The sequence below is a fragment of the Dendrobates tinctorius genome, unplaced genomic scaffold (assembly GCF_039654945.1).
Source record: "Dendrobates tinctorius isolate UK_male_01 unplaced genomic scaffold, ASM3965494v1 ptg000022l, whole genome shotgun sequence".
Taxonomy (NCBI): Eukaryota; Metazoa; Chordata; class Amphibia; order Anura; family Dendrobatidae; genus Dendrobates; species Dendrobates tinctorius.
This window is the reverse complement of record NW_027361690.1, coordinates 29,889,351-29,905,819: the sequence shown is the minus strand read 5'-3', so window position 1 is coordinate 29,905,819 and position 16,469 is coordinate 29,889,351. Positions and strand designations below refer to the sequence as shown.

The 16,469-nt window shown below is 47.0% G+C and overlaps 2 protein-coding genes across 6 annotated transcripts in view; one reads left to right on the top strand and one right to left on the bottom strand.

Annotated features, from left to right (window-relative positions):
* The window catches only part of EFL1 (elongation factor like GTPase 1), a 475,933-nt gene extending 473,121 nt beyond the window's left edge, over positions 1-2,812 (bottom strand). For all 3 annotated transcript variants that reach the window (XM_073568560.1, XM_073568562.1, XM_073568561.1), the window contains exon 1: positions 2,697-2,812. The gene's annotated coding sequence lies outside the window, so the exon portion shown is untranslated. The remainder of the gene's footprint in view (positions 1-2,696) is intronic.
* Positions 1,288-16,469, top strand: part of SAXO2 (stabilizer of axonemal microtubules 2) — a 35,991-nt gene continuing 20,809 nt past the window's right edge. The window contains exon 1 of one of the 3 annotated variants that reach the window (XM_073568569.1): positions 1,288-1,450. In XM_073568569.1, coding sequence (XP_073424670.1) covers positions 1,401-1,450 — 50 coding nt within the window. In that variant the 5' untranslated portion in view covers positions 1,288-1,400. Of the gene's footprint in view, positions 1,451-2,825; positions 2,943-16,469 lie in introns of those variants that run through there. The other 2 variants (XM_073568563.1, XM_073568565.1) reach the window with 2 other exon arrangements.

The window sequence follows — 16,469 nt, the reverse complement described above, 5'->3', positions numbered from 1 at the left end:
AAGCATCCCATGCGTTCTTATGGGATTCCACAATGCTGTGCTAATGCTGCGGTTTTTACCGCGGCGGAATCACTTCGCGGTAAAAAACACAGCATGCTCATTAGTTTGCGGAATCGCGGCGATCCCGCACCCATAGGAATGCATTGTTCCGCTTCCTTCCCGCATGTGGCTGTGCACACCATGCGGAAAGTAAGCAAAACAATTGCGGATGGTACCCACGGTCCAGAGGAGAGGAGACTGTCCTCCGGGTATTGGGTACCATATCCCTGTAAAAAATAGAATTTAAAATAAAAAATATTGTTATTCTCACCCTCCGACGTCCCGCGCAGCCTTCCCGCTTCTCTTCACGCTCTCGTTCCCAGTAGTCCTTTGCGAAAATGCTCGCGATGACGTCCCTTCTCGCGGGATCGCGAAGTCTCGCGGTCATCGCGAATTACCACGAGACGTCGCGATCCCGCGAGAACTGACGTCATCGCGGGCATTTTCGCAAAGGATTACTGGGAACGGATGCGCGGGACGTCATGCTGCATAGGCAGCCTCAGTAGTAAAACGTTGGTCACACTTGTCAAACACTATGTTTGACAAGTGTGACCAACCTGTCAATCAGTTTTCCAAGCGATGCTACAGATCGCTTGGAGAACGCTAGCATTTTGCAAGCTAATTACGCTTGCAAAATGCTAGTTTTTCCGCGGGAAAATCGCGGGAATTTAAAATGCGATTTTCCCGCGGACTGGAATTCCGGAATTCTCGCGGTAATTTTCGCGAGAGTTCCGGTACGTGTGCACTTAGCCTTAAAAGAAGTGCATGTTACTTCTTTTGTGCGGATCTGCAGCGTTTCTGGACCCCTCCATGATAGAAATCAGCAGTGGCAAAAACTGCAGAAAATCCGCACAAAATCCGCATAAAAACAGCAGCAAATCCACGGCTGCAGATTCTGCCAGGAGATGCGGATTTTGTGCAGAAAATTCTGCACCACTTTTCCTACGTGTGCACATAGCCTTAGAGTGATCAATGAGTGGAACAGGCTGCCATGAGAAGTGGTGAGTTCTCCTTCAATAGAAGTCTTCAAACAGAGGCTGGACAGACATCCGTCTGGGATGATTTAGCGAATCCTGCTTTGAGCAGGGGGTTGGACCAGATGGCCCAGGAGGTCCCTTCCAACTCTACCATTCTGTTCAACAGGATAAAGCTGCAGTGTTTGTAAAAACAAGTAACTTTCCTCATAATTAAGAGTAGACGGATTTTCATTCTGTAATGTACAGCTCATAGTCAGGGTCTCCTAGCATGGAGCACATAGCTGTTTGCTAGAAAGCTTTTCTTTCGCTGGCTCAGGCCGGCCTCATTGCCCCGATGCTGCGGTGCAGGCTGTTACAGGGATAATTGGGGCCTCCTGCACGGCCATGATCCAAAAATGTCAGCCATCGAGGAGCTCACCGCCCCCAGCAAGCAGGTAACAACCCCTTTAATATCAGAATATGGCCTCATGCAGACGTCCGTGTAATCTGGCCCTAACGTGGAGGGTAATGCAGGGATGGCGGCGGGTCTCCCTACAGGAGGCGGTCGTGCTCGGGCCACAAGAGCCGCCATCAATCTGTGCACTGGAAGGATTTGCACAAACATCTGAATGAGCCATTAAACATTCTAACATGGATTTTCAAAGTGAGCACAGCAGCCTCATCAGGTCTATGAGATCTATTTAATAACGTATGACACTTATTATGTGCCATCAAGTGTTGCATTATTTGGCAGATCAGGGCCAATAATCGGCCCATTCACCGGACATGTGTGCCCCCGGTAGACACCGTGCGGTTGGTGCTGGATGCACCGTCACATAAGTTCTTGGCTCTGACATAAGAAGGAGCTGAGCCTCACTGCCCCCTATGGACGGCTCCATCTCCTGACACCAGTCTGGCATGGCATGCTGTGACTTGTAGTTGGCAACCACTGCAGAAGACATTATAAGGCTATGTGCACATGCTGCGGATTGGTCTGCGGATTTGGGAAAATCCGCAGGTAAATTTTCAGGTCAAAAGTTCTGCGGTTTCACACCTCTACAATGAAACCGCAGCGGATTCCGCACAAAGAATTGACATGCTGTGGATTGTAACCCGCAGCAAATTACTATTGAAAGCAATGGTACTGTACAACGCAGCTAATCTGCTGCTGACCCGCAGAGCCTGAAACACTGCGGAGCTGCAGCAGAATTCGCACCGTGTGCACACAGCCTCCACCTTAGAGCATGTCCGTGCAGTGTGCGACCTGCTGCTGGCTCATAGTCACCATGCCGGGTACCGAGGCTGTGTGCACACGGTGCGGATTCTGCTGCGGATCCGCAGTGTTTCAGGCTCTGCGGGTCAGCAGCAGATTAGCTGCGTTGTACAGTACCATTGCTTTCAATAGTAATCTGAAAAACGCTGTGCACACGGTGCGGATTTGCTGCTGGTTCAAATCCGCAGCATGTCAATTCTTTGTGCGGAATCCGCTGCGGTTTCACACCTGCTCCATTGTAGAGGTGTGAAACCGCAGGCTAATCCGCAGGTAAACCGCAGGACTTTTGACCTGAAAACTTACCTGCGGATTTTCCCAAATCCGCAGGACAAAAGCCTACGTGTGCACATAGACTTACAGGGTGGCGCCCACTCATGGCCAAAGTGAGATGGAGCAGAGAGGCCGCACAGGTAGCAGTCGCCACTCACCTCTCTGATAGCAGCGCCCATGTGCAGCTGAACCCGGAAGTCACTCAGCACGGCACGTCCTCCGGCCTGTCCGTGCGTGTGACGTCATCGCGTAGTTGCTGCGCTGTTGATAAGACGCTCGGCTGTTACTAGGCGACCTCCTGCTTGCCTGGTTACCGAGCTCTAGTAGTGCAGCTTCGGCCAGTGACCGCACAGCAGACCCGGCGACATGAAGCGCAAGTGTATCTGCGAGATCTGTACCTGCGGGTAGGAACGGGGGCGACAGTGGGGGAGGGGGAGCAGAGGGGGCAAATGCCACAGCCCACCGACATGTCTCCGCCATCTATCTCTAGATCTATTATCTATATATCCCATATCTATCTGTCTGTCTATCTATATCTATCTATCATCTATCCCATATCTATCTGTCTGTCTGTCTATATCTATCATCTATGGCCTCTTTCACACATCAGGTTTTCGCCGTCAGGCGCGATCCGGCGCTTTTGACAGAAACCGGATCCGGCGAAATGCAATGCCGGATCCGTTTTCCCCCCCATTGACTTGCATTTGCGCCGGATCGCGCCGGATGGCCATGCGTTTCATCCGGTTTTCGCCGGATCCGGCAATGTGTCGCGATCCGGCGTCTGGAAAAAACGGTGACTGTAACGTTTTTTGTCTCCGTCGAAAAAGCCGGACACGCCGGATCCGGCGCGTCCGGCTTTTTCACACAATGAAAGCCTATGAGCGCCGCAATGCGCCGGATCCGGCAAAAGCCGGATCCGTCGGCCGGATCCGGTTTTTTGGTCTGAGCATGCTCAGTAGCTCTGCCCACAGGAGATATATAAAAGCAAGACAGTGGGACCCACAGCCACACCCAACATGCCACCCAAGACAGCAACCAGGCGCAGGAGAAGGCAGGAGACCACTGCAGCACCATCCGCACCACCACCACCCCAAATGGAGCAGCAAATAGAACATGCTGAGGAGGGGAGGCCAGCAGCAGATGAGAGACGGTAATTATCAAATAACCCATTCCTCCAAACTAGGGCTATTGAATATCAAGATATTCATTGGCCCTTTGTTTCTCTTTATTCAACAGCCGCCCAATAGATGCAGCAGCAGCAGCAATGGCAGCAGCTGGAACACCACCCACAGGCATGGAGTGTGGCCACCACAGCACATCATCTTCTGGGAGCCCTCCCTCGCATCGTCAGCGTTTGACGGTAAGTTTTTATTTCCAAAATCCATCTTCTCTGTAATATATGTCTATTCATTGCCTTTTATTTCAAAACAGGAATCACAAGATGAAGAGGAGCTCCCAGAAGAAGAAGGAAGGGGTGGACAGACACTTGGAGTGGGCTCACAATTCGTAAGTTTTTTGCATCAAACGCAGAAACACAACATCACACTACACACAACACATAGAAAACAATGTTCTGCAGACCACACACAGCAAACAAATGCCTACATCCAAAGACATAACATTTTTTGTTTTCTTCTCTAGTCTTCCCAATCTGGTGCTCGGCCAAGAGGTCCTCGCAGTGCCTCCCAGGGTCGTCGGCGACAGCAACGCGGCGGTCACCAGCGTGTAAGTATAAATATTTTTGCTTTGTTTTTTTGCACTTTTTATTTCATTTCTTTTGTGGAGGCTAATTATGTTATTTTTGTCTTTTTCTTTAACAGCCTTCACAGCGTGCTCCCGACTCTGACGGTGAGGATGGAGGGATTGATGTGGACCGCCTCATCGATCTCGTCAGAGAAAGGGAGCCGCTCTGGAATGGCTGACCGCCGCCACGCTGACCTGATCGTTACCCGACGACTCTGGGAGGAAATCTGTTCGCTCCTTGTTGGCCGCTGGGAGGACCTCGAAGCTCGGGCCCAGATTAAAGAGCGTAAGTATATACAGTACCGGTTGCTTGATGTAAACCAGTGTTTCCCGAACTCCAGTCCTCGTGGTCCCCACGGATCATGTGTTCAGGATTTCTATTTACTATGGAAATCATGAAAACATGACCCCTGGGGACCATGAGGACTGGAGTTTAGGAAACACTGATGTTGTATACTAACCACTCCTTTCTCGTTTCAGGGAACAGAATTGTGAATCGGTGGCGGTCTGTGAGAGATCGTTTCAAGAAGGAGTTCAATAAAGAGATGTGGGCCCCGAGTGGATCTGGAGGACGCAGGAGCAAGTACAAGTACGCAGAAGCCCTGTCGTTCCTCCGGGAAACAATGGTCACCAGAAGGTAAATATTACACACCACATGTGAAAAAAAATGTTATATGTAAAAAATTTTTTCAGCCAGGGCCATACCATGTCAGTATTTTAATTGTTTTTTTTTCTCTTTATTCCACAGCACGGTGAGCAGCACTCGGGAGCCGGCACGATTGGACCCTTCTGAGGCGATCCCTGAGGAGACCGGCACCGAGGGACACTTCGACCGCCCCGGTACATCTGCACCTTCCCAGCCTTCCCACACATTCGACCCATCTGTCCCATCCACCAGCACAGGAGCATCGTGGCCGCCTACATTACATGAAGCTGCTGGTGAGGAGATCGCTTTCCCTTTACCCCACCCTTCTGCCCCTGCCACCTCTAGTACACCTGCGGGTACTGGGCGGCAGCGGCAGAGGGGTCAGGAAAAGACTTATGCGCCAGAGTTCTTGCATCTGAATGCATCTTTCCAGAACTGTCTAAAAGTCTTGTCAGAGCAAATATCCGCAGGCTATCAGCAGATCAACTCCAGCATTCTGGAGGTGAAGACACTTCTGCAAACCATGCATTCAGAAGCAAGATCTTCGCCAAACCACACCTTTTTCAGGTCTGTTGTGGAGCGCATGGAAACGCTCTCTCCTGCCCAGCAGATGCATGTAATGCATTCATGCCACGCTGCTCTCCAGCAAGTTACCTCCCAACCTCCTCCTCCTCCCACCACAGTAGTTCCTCCACCTGCACCCCCTCCAGCCACTTTCCATCCTCCCCCTCCTATTACATCTACACCCCCTCCAGCCACTTTCCATCCTCCCCCTCCTATTACATCTACACCCCCTCCAGCCACTTTCCATCCTCCCCCTCCTATTACATACCATCCACCTCCAGCCACTTTCCATCCTCCCCCTCCTATTACATACCATCCACCTCCCCAGCACCAGCAACCTCCCCAGCACCAGCAACCTCCCCAGCACCAGCAACCTCCCCAGCACCAGCAACCTCCCCAGCACCAGCAACCTCCCCAGCACCAGCAACCTCACCAGCACCAGCAACCTCACCAGTACCAGCAACCTCCACAGTACCTGCAAACTCCCCAGTACCAGCAACCTCCCCAGTACCAGACATCTCCCCACTTCCAGCAACCTGCCCCGTACCAGACATCTCCCCACTTCCAGCAACCTGCCCCGTACCAAACTCCTTCCCCCTTCCAGCAACCTGCCCCGTACCAGACATCTCCCCACTTCCAGCAACCTGCCCCGTACCAAACTCCTTCCCCATACAACTTGCCATCAACATCATCTGCTCCTACAGTCCCTGCCCAACCCTCCACCACCCACCACCTCTTCTGCTTCCCACATGTCCACCCATTCTGTAGTTTTTTCCACACCTTCACCTCTAACTGTTCCTTCCCCACCACGATCCCAGTCCTCTCTCCACACTCCCAGTGTCGAAGTGTCCCGCAGCCCCTACAGCAGTATTTCCACCACACACTACACAGAATTATAATGTGTGTATTTAAATAAAAATGACCAGTTTTATGGTTTCAGTTTTATAGTTTCAAAGTTTTATTAAACAAGTTTATTAAAATTTTAAAAAAGTTTACTAAAAAAAACATTTTTCAATAAAAGTTAAATTATTTTACACTGGTTGTCTGTCATTTCTTTCTGCGACGAAAAAGGTTAAATACAGGGTATTTAAAAGGTGAAATGGTATTCAAAACTAGGTATATAACTGTGGGTAAATTTTAGCTTTTTTCCACAGTTGTGTTCCTGGTTGTGTTTGAAGCATAGTATTTCACCTAAAAAGTTGTGTTTATTGTTGGTGATTTCCTAACAATGTACACAACTTTTGTTAAAAGGTGAAATACTTTGCATAAAACACAACCAGGTACACACCTGTGGCCTAAAGCTAAAAATAGAGACCATGACAAGATAGCCAACTTTGGTTGGCAAAGGTATATACTGTTGGTACAGAAGGTACACAAGTTTGGGGCACAAATCTTTCACACTCTGTCATCCTGCCAGTGTACTCTGCCTTGAGGTGACATAAAGTATAGTGCAAAATTGTCCCTCATTACTGAAACCGTCACAGAACTTCTAGTGGTAATGTCATGGTAATCTTGCAAGGTGGTTTCTTCAGAGGTGTCCTCAATGGAAATGGGTTCCTTGCAGATAACAAAATTGTGGAGTACCACGCACGCTTTGATCACCTCGTCCACAGTTTCTGTCTTGAGGTTGATCGCAGTCAATAGGACCCGCCATTTGGCTGTCAGAATACCAAAGGTACATTCAACCATTCTTCTTGCTCTTGTGAGGCGGTAATTAAAAATGCGTTTTGGTCTTGTCAATCCTCTGCTAGAGTACGGTTTCAAAAGGTGTTCTGACAGCTGGAAGGCTTCATCCCCTACACAGACAAATGGCATAGGTGGACCAGATGTTTGCGGCAGCGGTCTAGGTGGTGGGAACTGGAAGGTGTTTCCATACAGTTTACGCCCCATGGCAGACAGTTTGAAAACTTGAGAGTCATTGGAGCGGCCATAGGCCCCAATATCAACCGCAATAAATTTGTATTCCGCGTCAGCGATGGCCATGAGGACAATTGAAAAATATTTCTTGTAATTGAAATATTCCGATCCCGATCCAGCTGGCTTTACAATGCGGATATGTTTCCCGTCCACAGCGCCCAAGCAGTTTGGAAACTGACATATCTGTTGAAACTTGTCAGCAATTTCAATCCACCTCTCTGTTGTGGGCTCTGGTAAAAACTCTTCAGCTAAGGAGTCCCACAGTGCACGGCATGTGTACTTCACAATTCCAGATATGGTGGAAATCCCGAGTCTGTACTGGAAATGCAGTGACGAAAGGGATTCTCCAGTTGCAAGAAATCTGTGGGGAATTAAAAAACAATCAATTAGTTTAAAATCACAGCATTACATACCAAAACTGACCTATAACACTTGGAGATACAAATTACCACCAACAAGATTGCAGTGAAAGTGTGCTCTGATGCGATCATATCCAATAAATGTGGCTTACCTTAAAGTCACCATCAGACGCTCTGCGGGTGAAACAGAGAAGCGGCAATAGGTGTCCGCTTTTCTTATGAGGTGTGCAATGCGCTCCACCAAGTAATCAAAATTCTCCATTTTCATCCTAACATATCCAAAAAATTTATCCGGGTTTCGTCGAAGGTCCATGCATAGTGTAGAATAGACCCCACGCGTCATTCTCTTGGCTGTGATGGGGTGGATCCACAAACGTCGTCTACGATGCCTGATGCGCTGCTGTCTCGCTCTCTCCTTCTCCAGAACAATCACCCTCAAACGATTTGCCTCCGCTGTAAAATCCGCCAAATTCTTCAAAATATTTCCAATGACAACATCCATCTTCGCCAGTAACTTGCTCTTCTCTCCAACCTGCACTTTCTCCTCTACAACCTGTCAAAGAAGGGCTGTAGGAACACGCTATATATAGTTTTCCAGTAGCCAATCCCGTTCGGAAGGCCACAAGGGTCAATTTTAAAAACCGGATCCGGCGTAATCCGTCGAAAAAACGGATAGAAAAACGGATGAACCGGATGAGACGGATCCGGTTTTGTCTGTCCAGAAAAAGACGGATCCGGCAGAAAACCGGATCCGTCACATCCGGTTTTAAGAAACATTTGCCGGATTCCGGCGTTCCGGCACGACGCCGGATCGCGCCTGACGCCGAAAACCTGATGTGTGAAAGTAGCCTATCCCATATCTCTCTCTCTCCCGGTTCTCCCTGTCTCATCTCCCCTATAAGGAGCAGTGATCCCCCCCGTCTGGTAGATTCCGCCTCCTCCTGCGGTTGATCTGGTTCTGCCATTACTCTGCTGGCCGCCGTTCTGCCTGTAGTGACTGTAGCAGCGCCACATGATGCTGATCAAGCCCTGTCCCGTTCTGGAGTCATTGGGGCAGTACACAGAAAGGACCAGGACCGTCCGCTCACCCGTGTCCTCCACAATCCTTAGCGGATCCCATTCCCGGATGGCGCAGTATTAGACAAATTAGAACAAATTCCAGCGCCTGAATTTTTCAATTTTACATTAGACTGCTGGGTTTGCAGTGACTAACGTCTTTGTTCTGAAACGCATTTGCCATTATTACTAATCTTTGCGCGGTGTTAGTAGGATGTAAACACATTTATGGGGAAACCGTCATCTGATTCATGCTGCCCAAACCGCGGGCCGCAGACCTGTGACCCTGTTCTGAAACTCTCCGGCATTTCAGAGAATGAATACTTTATAGATCTGTCCAGGAACTACGGCTGGAGCTGAGCCAAGTGCGCTGCCGCCCCTGACTGGCTCCTACCCGCGCTACAGTAAGTGACTGACAGGCCATTCCCATAGCAAGAGACCTGTCAGTCACCTAGATCAGCATCGTGAAAATCAGCCAGGCCCGCACTATACCGGAGACCAGGCCGGCCCACCGCCGCCCCCCACTGAAAGCTTAAGGGTGAGTGCACACGCTGCGGATTCACCTGCTGCAGATTTTTCCATGCGGATTTGCAGGTAAAACCGCAGGTAAAGTGACCTGCGGTTTTCCCTTGTGGATTGACACCTGGACAATGGAACAGGTGTCAAACCGCTGCAGAATCCGCAGAAAGAATTGACATGCTGCAGATTTAAAACCACGGAAAAATCCGCACCATGTACGCTGCGGATTTGAAATCCCATTGGCTAGCATAGTACTGTACACTGTCTGCGGAACTGCTGCGTGTGCACATACCCTAAAGCAGATTGTCTCTGAAATGCTGAAGCAATCACAAGAGCAATCCACCTGTCCCCAATTATACAGTCGAGTACTGATTAACCCCTTACCTACAATTGACGTAATATTCCGTCCATGTGTCCATGGACCTAATTACCATGGACGGAATATTACGTCATCGCGATCAGCGGCGCCCACGTGGTGAGCGCCGCTGATCGCGGCCGAGTGTCAGCTAATTATCATAGCTGACACCCGGCACAATGTGTCAGCGGCGGTCACGGACCGCCCCCGACACGTTAACCCCTTGCACACCGCGATCAAACGCGATCGCGGTGTACCGGGGGTTAAAGGGAAGCATCGGCAGGGAGGGGGCTCCCTCCGTGCTTCCCTGAGCCCCCCACGGCAGCGCAATGTGCAGCGCTGCTGCGGGGGGCTCTTTCCCTACAGGCCCCCGGATCCAAGATGGCGACGGGGGCCTGCAGGGAGCTGACTTCCTCACTGCCTGCAAAGCGCAGGCATGAGGAAGTCTGCAGCAGTGCCTGTGACAGATCGCTGATCTGTCACAGTGATCTGTGATGTGACAGATCAGCGATCTGTCACAGGACAGTGATGTCCCACCTGGGACAAGGTAATAAAGTAAAAAAAAAAAAAAAGGTGTTAAAAATAATTAAAAAAAAAATCGCTAAATAAATCAGTAAAAAAAAAAAAAATATTCCCCAATAAATCCATTTTTTCAAAATAAAAAAACAAAAACAATAAAAGTACACATATTTGGTATCGCCGCGTCCGTAATGACCTGCCCTATAAAACTGTCCCATTAGTTAACCCCTTTAGCGAACCCCTTAAAAAATAAAAATAAAAAACGAAGCAAAAAATAATGATTTATTATCATACCACCGAACAAAAAGTGCAATAACGCGCGATCAAAAAGACGCATATAAATATGCATGGTACCGCTGAAAACGTCATCTTGTCCCGCAAAAAACGATCCACCATACAGCATCATCCGCAAAAAAATAAAAAAGTTATAGCTCGCAGAATAAAGCGATACAAAAATAATTATTTTTTATATAAAATAGTTTTCATTGCAAAAAACCGACAAAACATAAAAAAACGACCTAAATGAGGTATCGCTGTAACCGTACTGACCCGAAGAATAAAACCGCTTTATCAATTTTACCGCACGCGGAACGGTGTAAACGCACCCCCCCAAAAGAAATTCATGAAACGCTGGTTTTTGTTCATTCTGCGTCCCAAAAATCGGAATAAAAAGCGATCAAAAAATGTCACGTGCCCGAAAATGGTACCAATAAAAACGTCAACTCGTCCCGCAAAAAATAAGACCTCACATGACTCGGTGGGTCAAAATACGGAAAAATTATAGCTCACAATATGTGGTGATGCAAAAACTATTTTTACAATAAAAAGCGTCTTTTAGCGTGCGACAGCCGCCAAACATAAAAACCGCCATAAACAGTAAATCAAACCCCCCATTATCACCCCCTTAGTTAGGGAAAAATAATAAAACTAAAAGAAAATGTATTTATTTCCATTTTCCCGGTAGGGTTAGGGCTAGGGTTAGGGTTAGGGCTAGGGTTAGGGCTAGGGCTAGGGTTAGGGCTAGGGCTCAGATTAGGGTTAGGGGTGTGTTGAGGTTCGGGTTGGAGTTATAATTGGGGGTTTCCACTGTTTGGGCACATCAGGTGCTCTCCAAAGGCAACATGGCGTCTGATCTCAATTCCAGCCAATTCTGCGTTGAAAAAGTCAAATGGTTCTCCTTCCCTTCCAAGCTCTGCCATGTGCCCAAACAGTGTTTTACCCCCACATGTAGGGTATCAGCCTACTCAGGACAAATTACAAAACAACTTTTGGGGTCCAATTTCTCCTGTTACCCTTAGGAAAATAAAAAATTGGGGGCAAAAATATAATTTTGCGGAAAAAAATGTTTTTTTTATTTTCACGCCCAGGCGTTATAAACTTCTGTGAAGCACTTGGGGGTTCAAAGTGCTCTCCACACATCTAGATAAGCTCGGTGGGGGGTCTAGTTTCCAAAATGGGGTCACTTGTGGGGAGTTTCAATAGTTTAGGTACATTAGGGGCTCTCCAAACGCATATGACACCCGCATACCAATCCATCAAAGTCTGCATTCCAAAACGTCACTACTTCCCTTCCGAGCCCCGACGTGTGCCCATACAGTAGTTTTCTCCCACATATGAGGTATCAGCGTACTCAGGACAAATTGGACAACAACTTTTGGGGTCCAATTTCTCCTGTTACCCTTGGGAAAATAAAAAAAATGGGGACTAAAAGATGATGTTTGTTGAAAAAATACGATATTTTTATTTTCACGCCCGGTCGTTATAAACTTCTGTGAAGCACTGGGGGGTTCAAAGTGCTCACCACACATCTAGATAAGTTCATTAGGGGGTCTAGTTTCCAAAATGGGGTCACTTGTGGGGGGTTTCCACTGTTTAGGTACATCAGGGGCTCTCCAAACGCAACATGACACCCGCAGACCATTCCATCAAAGTCTGCATTCCAAAACGTCACTACTTCCCTTCCGAGCCCCGACGTGTGCCCATACAGTAGTTTTCTCCCACATATGAGGTATCAGCGTACTCAGGACAAATTGGACAACAACTTTTGGGGTCCAATTTCTCCTGTTACCCTTGGGAAAATAAAAAATGGGGACTAAAAGATGATGTTTGTTGAAAAAATACGATATTTTTATTTTCACGCCCGGTCGTTATAAACTTCTGTGAAGCACTGGGGGGTTCAAAGTGCTCACCACACATCTAGATAAGTTCATTAGGGGGTCTAGTTTCCAAAATGGGGTCACTTGTGGGGGGTTTCCACTATTTAGGTACATCAGGGGCTCTCAAAACGCAACATGACACCCGCAGACCATTCCATCAAAGTCTGCATTCCAAAACGTCACCACTTCCCTTCCGAGCCCCGACGTGTGCCCATACAGTAGTTTTCTCCCACATATGAGGTATCAGCGTACTCAGGACAAATTGGACAACAACTTTTGGGGTCCAATTTCTCCTGTTACCCTTGGGAAAATAAAAAAATGGGGACTAAAAGATCATGTTTGTGGAAAAAATACGATTTTTTTATTTTCACGCCCGGACGTTATAAACTTCAGTGAAGCACTGGGGGGTTCAAAGTGCTCACCACACATCTAGATAAGTTCCTTGGGGGGTCTAGTTTCCAAAATGGTGTCATTTGTGGGGGGTTTCTACTGTTTTGGTACATCAGGGGCTTTCCTAACGCGACATGGTGTCCGATCTCAATTCCAGCCAAAAACGTCAAATGGCGCTGCTTCCCTTCCGAGCTCTGTCATACGCCCAAATAGTGGTTTACCCCCACATGTGGGGTATCAGTGTACTCAGGATAAATTGCACAATATCTTTTAGGGTCCTGTTACTTTTGGAAAAATAAGAATTGAGGGTGAAAAGATCATTTTTGTGGAAAAAATATGATTTTTTAATTGTACTGCTGTACGTTATAAACTTCTGTGAAGCCCTTGGGGGTTCAAAGTTCTCACCACACATCTAGATAAGTTCCTTGGGGGGTCTAGATTCCAAAATGGTGTCATTTGTGGGGGTTTCCACTGTTTTGGTACATCAGGGGTTTTCCAATCGCGACATGGTGTCCGATCTCAATTCTAGCCAAAAACGTCAAATGGCGCTGCTTCCCTTCCGAGCTCTGCTATGCGCCCAAATAGTCATTTACACCCACATGTGGGGTATCAGCGTACTCAGGATAAATTGCACAATATCTTTTAGGGTCCTGTTACTTTTGGAAAAATAAAAATTGGGGGTGAAAAGATCATTTTTGTGGAAAAAATATGATTTTTTAATTGTACCGCTGTACGTTATAAACTTCTGTGAAGCCCTTGTGGGTTCAAAGTTCTCACCACATATCTAGATAAGTTCCTTGGGGGGTCTAGTTTCCAAAATGGGGTCACTTGGGGGGGTTTCCACTGTTTAGGTACATCAGGGGCTCGCCAAACGTGACATGGCGTCCGATCTGAATTCCAGCCAATTTTGCATTGAAAAAGTCAAACGGCGCTCCTTCCATTCTGAGCTCTGCCATGCGCCGAAACAGTGGTTCCCCCCACATATCAGGTATCAGCATACTCAGGACAAATTGCACAATAAGTCTTGCAGTCCAATTTCTCCTGTTACCCTTGGTAAAATAAAGAAAATTGAACCTGAAGTATTTTTTTTGTGAAAAAAAGTTAAATGTTCATTTTTTTTTTTAATATTCAAAAAATTCCTGTGACGCACCTAAAGGGTTAATAAACTTCTTGAATGTGGTTTTAAGCACCTTAAGGGGTGCAGTTTTTAGAATGGTGTCACTTTTGGGTATTTTCTATCATATAGACCCCTCAAAGTGGCTTCAAATGTGAAGTGGTCCCTAAAAATAAAATGGTGTTGCAAAAATGAGAAATCGCTGGTCAATTTTTAACCCTTATAACTTCCTAACAAAAAAAAATTTTGGTTCCAAAACTGTGCTGATGTAAAGTAAACATGTGGGAAATGTTATGTATTAAGTTTTTTGTGTGCCGTATCGCTGTGATTTAAGGGCATAAAAATTCAAAGTTGGAAAATTGCGAAATTTTCAAAATTTTCGCCAAATTTCCGTTTTTTTCACAAATAAACGCAAGTTATTTGAATGCAATTTTACCACTAACATGAAGTACAATATGTCACGAGAAAACAATGTCAGAATCACCGGGATCCATAGAAGCGTTCCAGAGTTATGACCTCATAAAGGTACAGTGGTCAGAATTGTAAAAATTGGCCCGGTAGTTAACGTGCAAACCACCCTTGGTAGTGAAGGGGTTAATGCGGCCCATGGTTTGGAGCATGAATCAGATGACAAGTTCTGGTTAGAAAAGCAACAATCCTGATGCTGGAATCAGTTGTTCTCATAGGGATAGTGGTATAGTTTGTGTGTGGGGTATGGAGGGGACAAGGGCCGTTGCCCAGGGCCTCAGATTCTATGGAGCATTACCACCCCCACCCCTACTGCAGCTTCTGAGAGCAGCACAGAGGCAAGTGATTGCCTGCAGGCATATAACAGGTTAAATAAGTAAAACCGTCAGGAGCTGCTTTAGCATCTCAGTTAGTGCCACTATGGATCTGGCTCCTCTGTAGAGTGTAGCAGCATCATTTATGTGCTCTGCATAGGCAGCAACCAAGATGGCAAAGCTCTCAGTATACAGCAAGCTTTGTCATTTTTGTTGCTGCCTATGCAGAGTGCAGCAGCCAATGGCAAACTTATCTTGACTGCAGTACTCTGCATATCCGGTTGTGGAGATGAGTATGGCTCTCACGCAGCTCCCCACCGCTTCTTTCAATTGTAATTTTGTGAGAGGAGCGAAAGGGATCTGCTGGGAAAGCTGTGACAAATATTAATATGTGTCCCCTATAAGAAAACCTCGCGTTTTAGATGGACTGGCTTGGGTTAAGGGATAGTGCTAGTAATTACCGAGCTAATTAACCAGCTCTCTGCCTTTGATTGCTGCCAATTGTTTCTTTGCTCATGAACTATTGTTCTGGTGTTCTGATCTTTGCTGCTGGACCTAAGATTTGTCTTGAGCATCCGTTTGCCTAGCCCTTTTTGTCATGAATCATTATCTTCTTGGAATTCTGACCTCGCACTGTCTCACCCCTTTGTCTATGATATACCCTCTTGACTTTGGACCTCAGACCCCTTGACTGCCCAGCCTCACAGCTTATCTGTGAGTAGTGACTAGCGTCACAGTAGGGGAGCCATCTGCAGCCGTATTTCCTATCGTATTGATAAGGTCACATCCATAGCACTTAATGCATCATATGAATAAAAAACCCTAAATGCTCAGGAATGCATAAAAAATCCCAGATATAAAGATGTCAAGGGATTTACATTTCCTAGACATCCATATATGAGGTTTGGAAGGTGGGGGGTCTTACTGACAGATTCCCTTTAAATTATCAACTAAGAATTCAGGTTTGGTCAGGCGCTAGAACCCGTCCTGGAGTCTATGAGGATCTCTGTTATCCCAGATTTATTTCTATAGGGTAATCCCAGCTTTTATGAGCAATTTTAAAAATATTTCCAAGTGAGGTTCTGAGTATTCTGTGGAGGAAAAATCCCAGAATATAGATGACTCAAATTTTTAAGATATTTTGAAGCTACTTAAAGGGGTTGTCCCAACTTGACAAGTTATGGCCTATCCACAGGATGACTCATGACTTGCTGTGCGCTGGTGGTTTGACCACTGGGACCGCCAGTTATTCTAAGAAATCTCCTTTAGAATTGCTGCTGCTCCATTCACCCATCCATTGTCTTTGGGACTGACGAAGATAGCAGAGGACTGCGCTGTATCTCTGGCACTCCCTTAAACACTGTCCTAAAGTGACATTAGGATAAAGGTACGAAGCACCTGCACTTTGGATAAAGGTACCAAGCACCTGCACTTTGATTGCACAGTTTTTCTGTTCCTTACAGGGGATCTGTTATCGGATTTATGGTAACAGAAGGAATTATGGCAGCAGATAGCGTAGTAAACACAAGGTGAAATGCTCCTTTCCACACTTTTAATTGCACACAAATATCTCAGCCATGCGCCATGAGTCCCCTGGCCAAGCGCATGCGCAGGACAACAGTGCTGTGTTTGCCCATAGAGGGAAGAGTACTGTGCACGTACCTGGGAGAGGACACACTGTGCATAAGGTTCCTGCTAAACATGGTGGAAAGGGTCATTGTACCAATCACAGGTCTAAAGGGGTGATGCTTTGGATAAGCCAGGTCAGTTGGAAAGTTAATACTACCCTCCCCACACTTTTCGCCTCATTG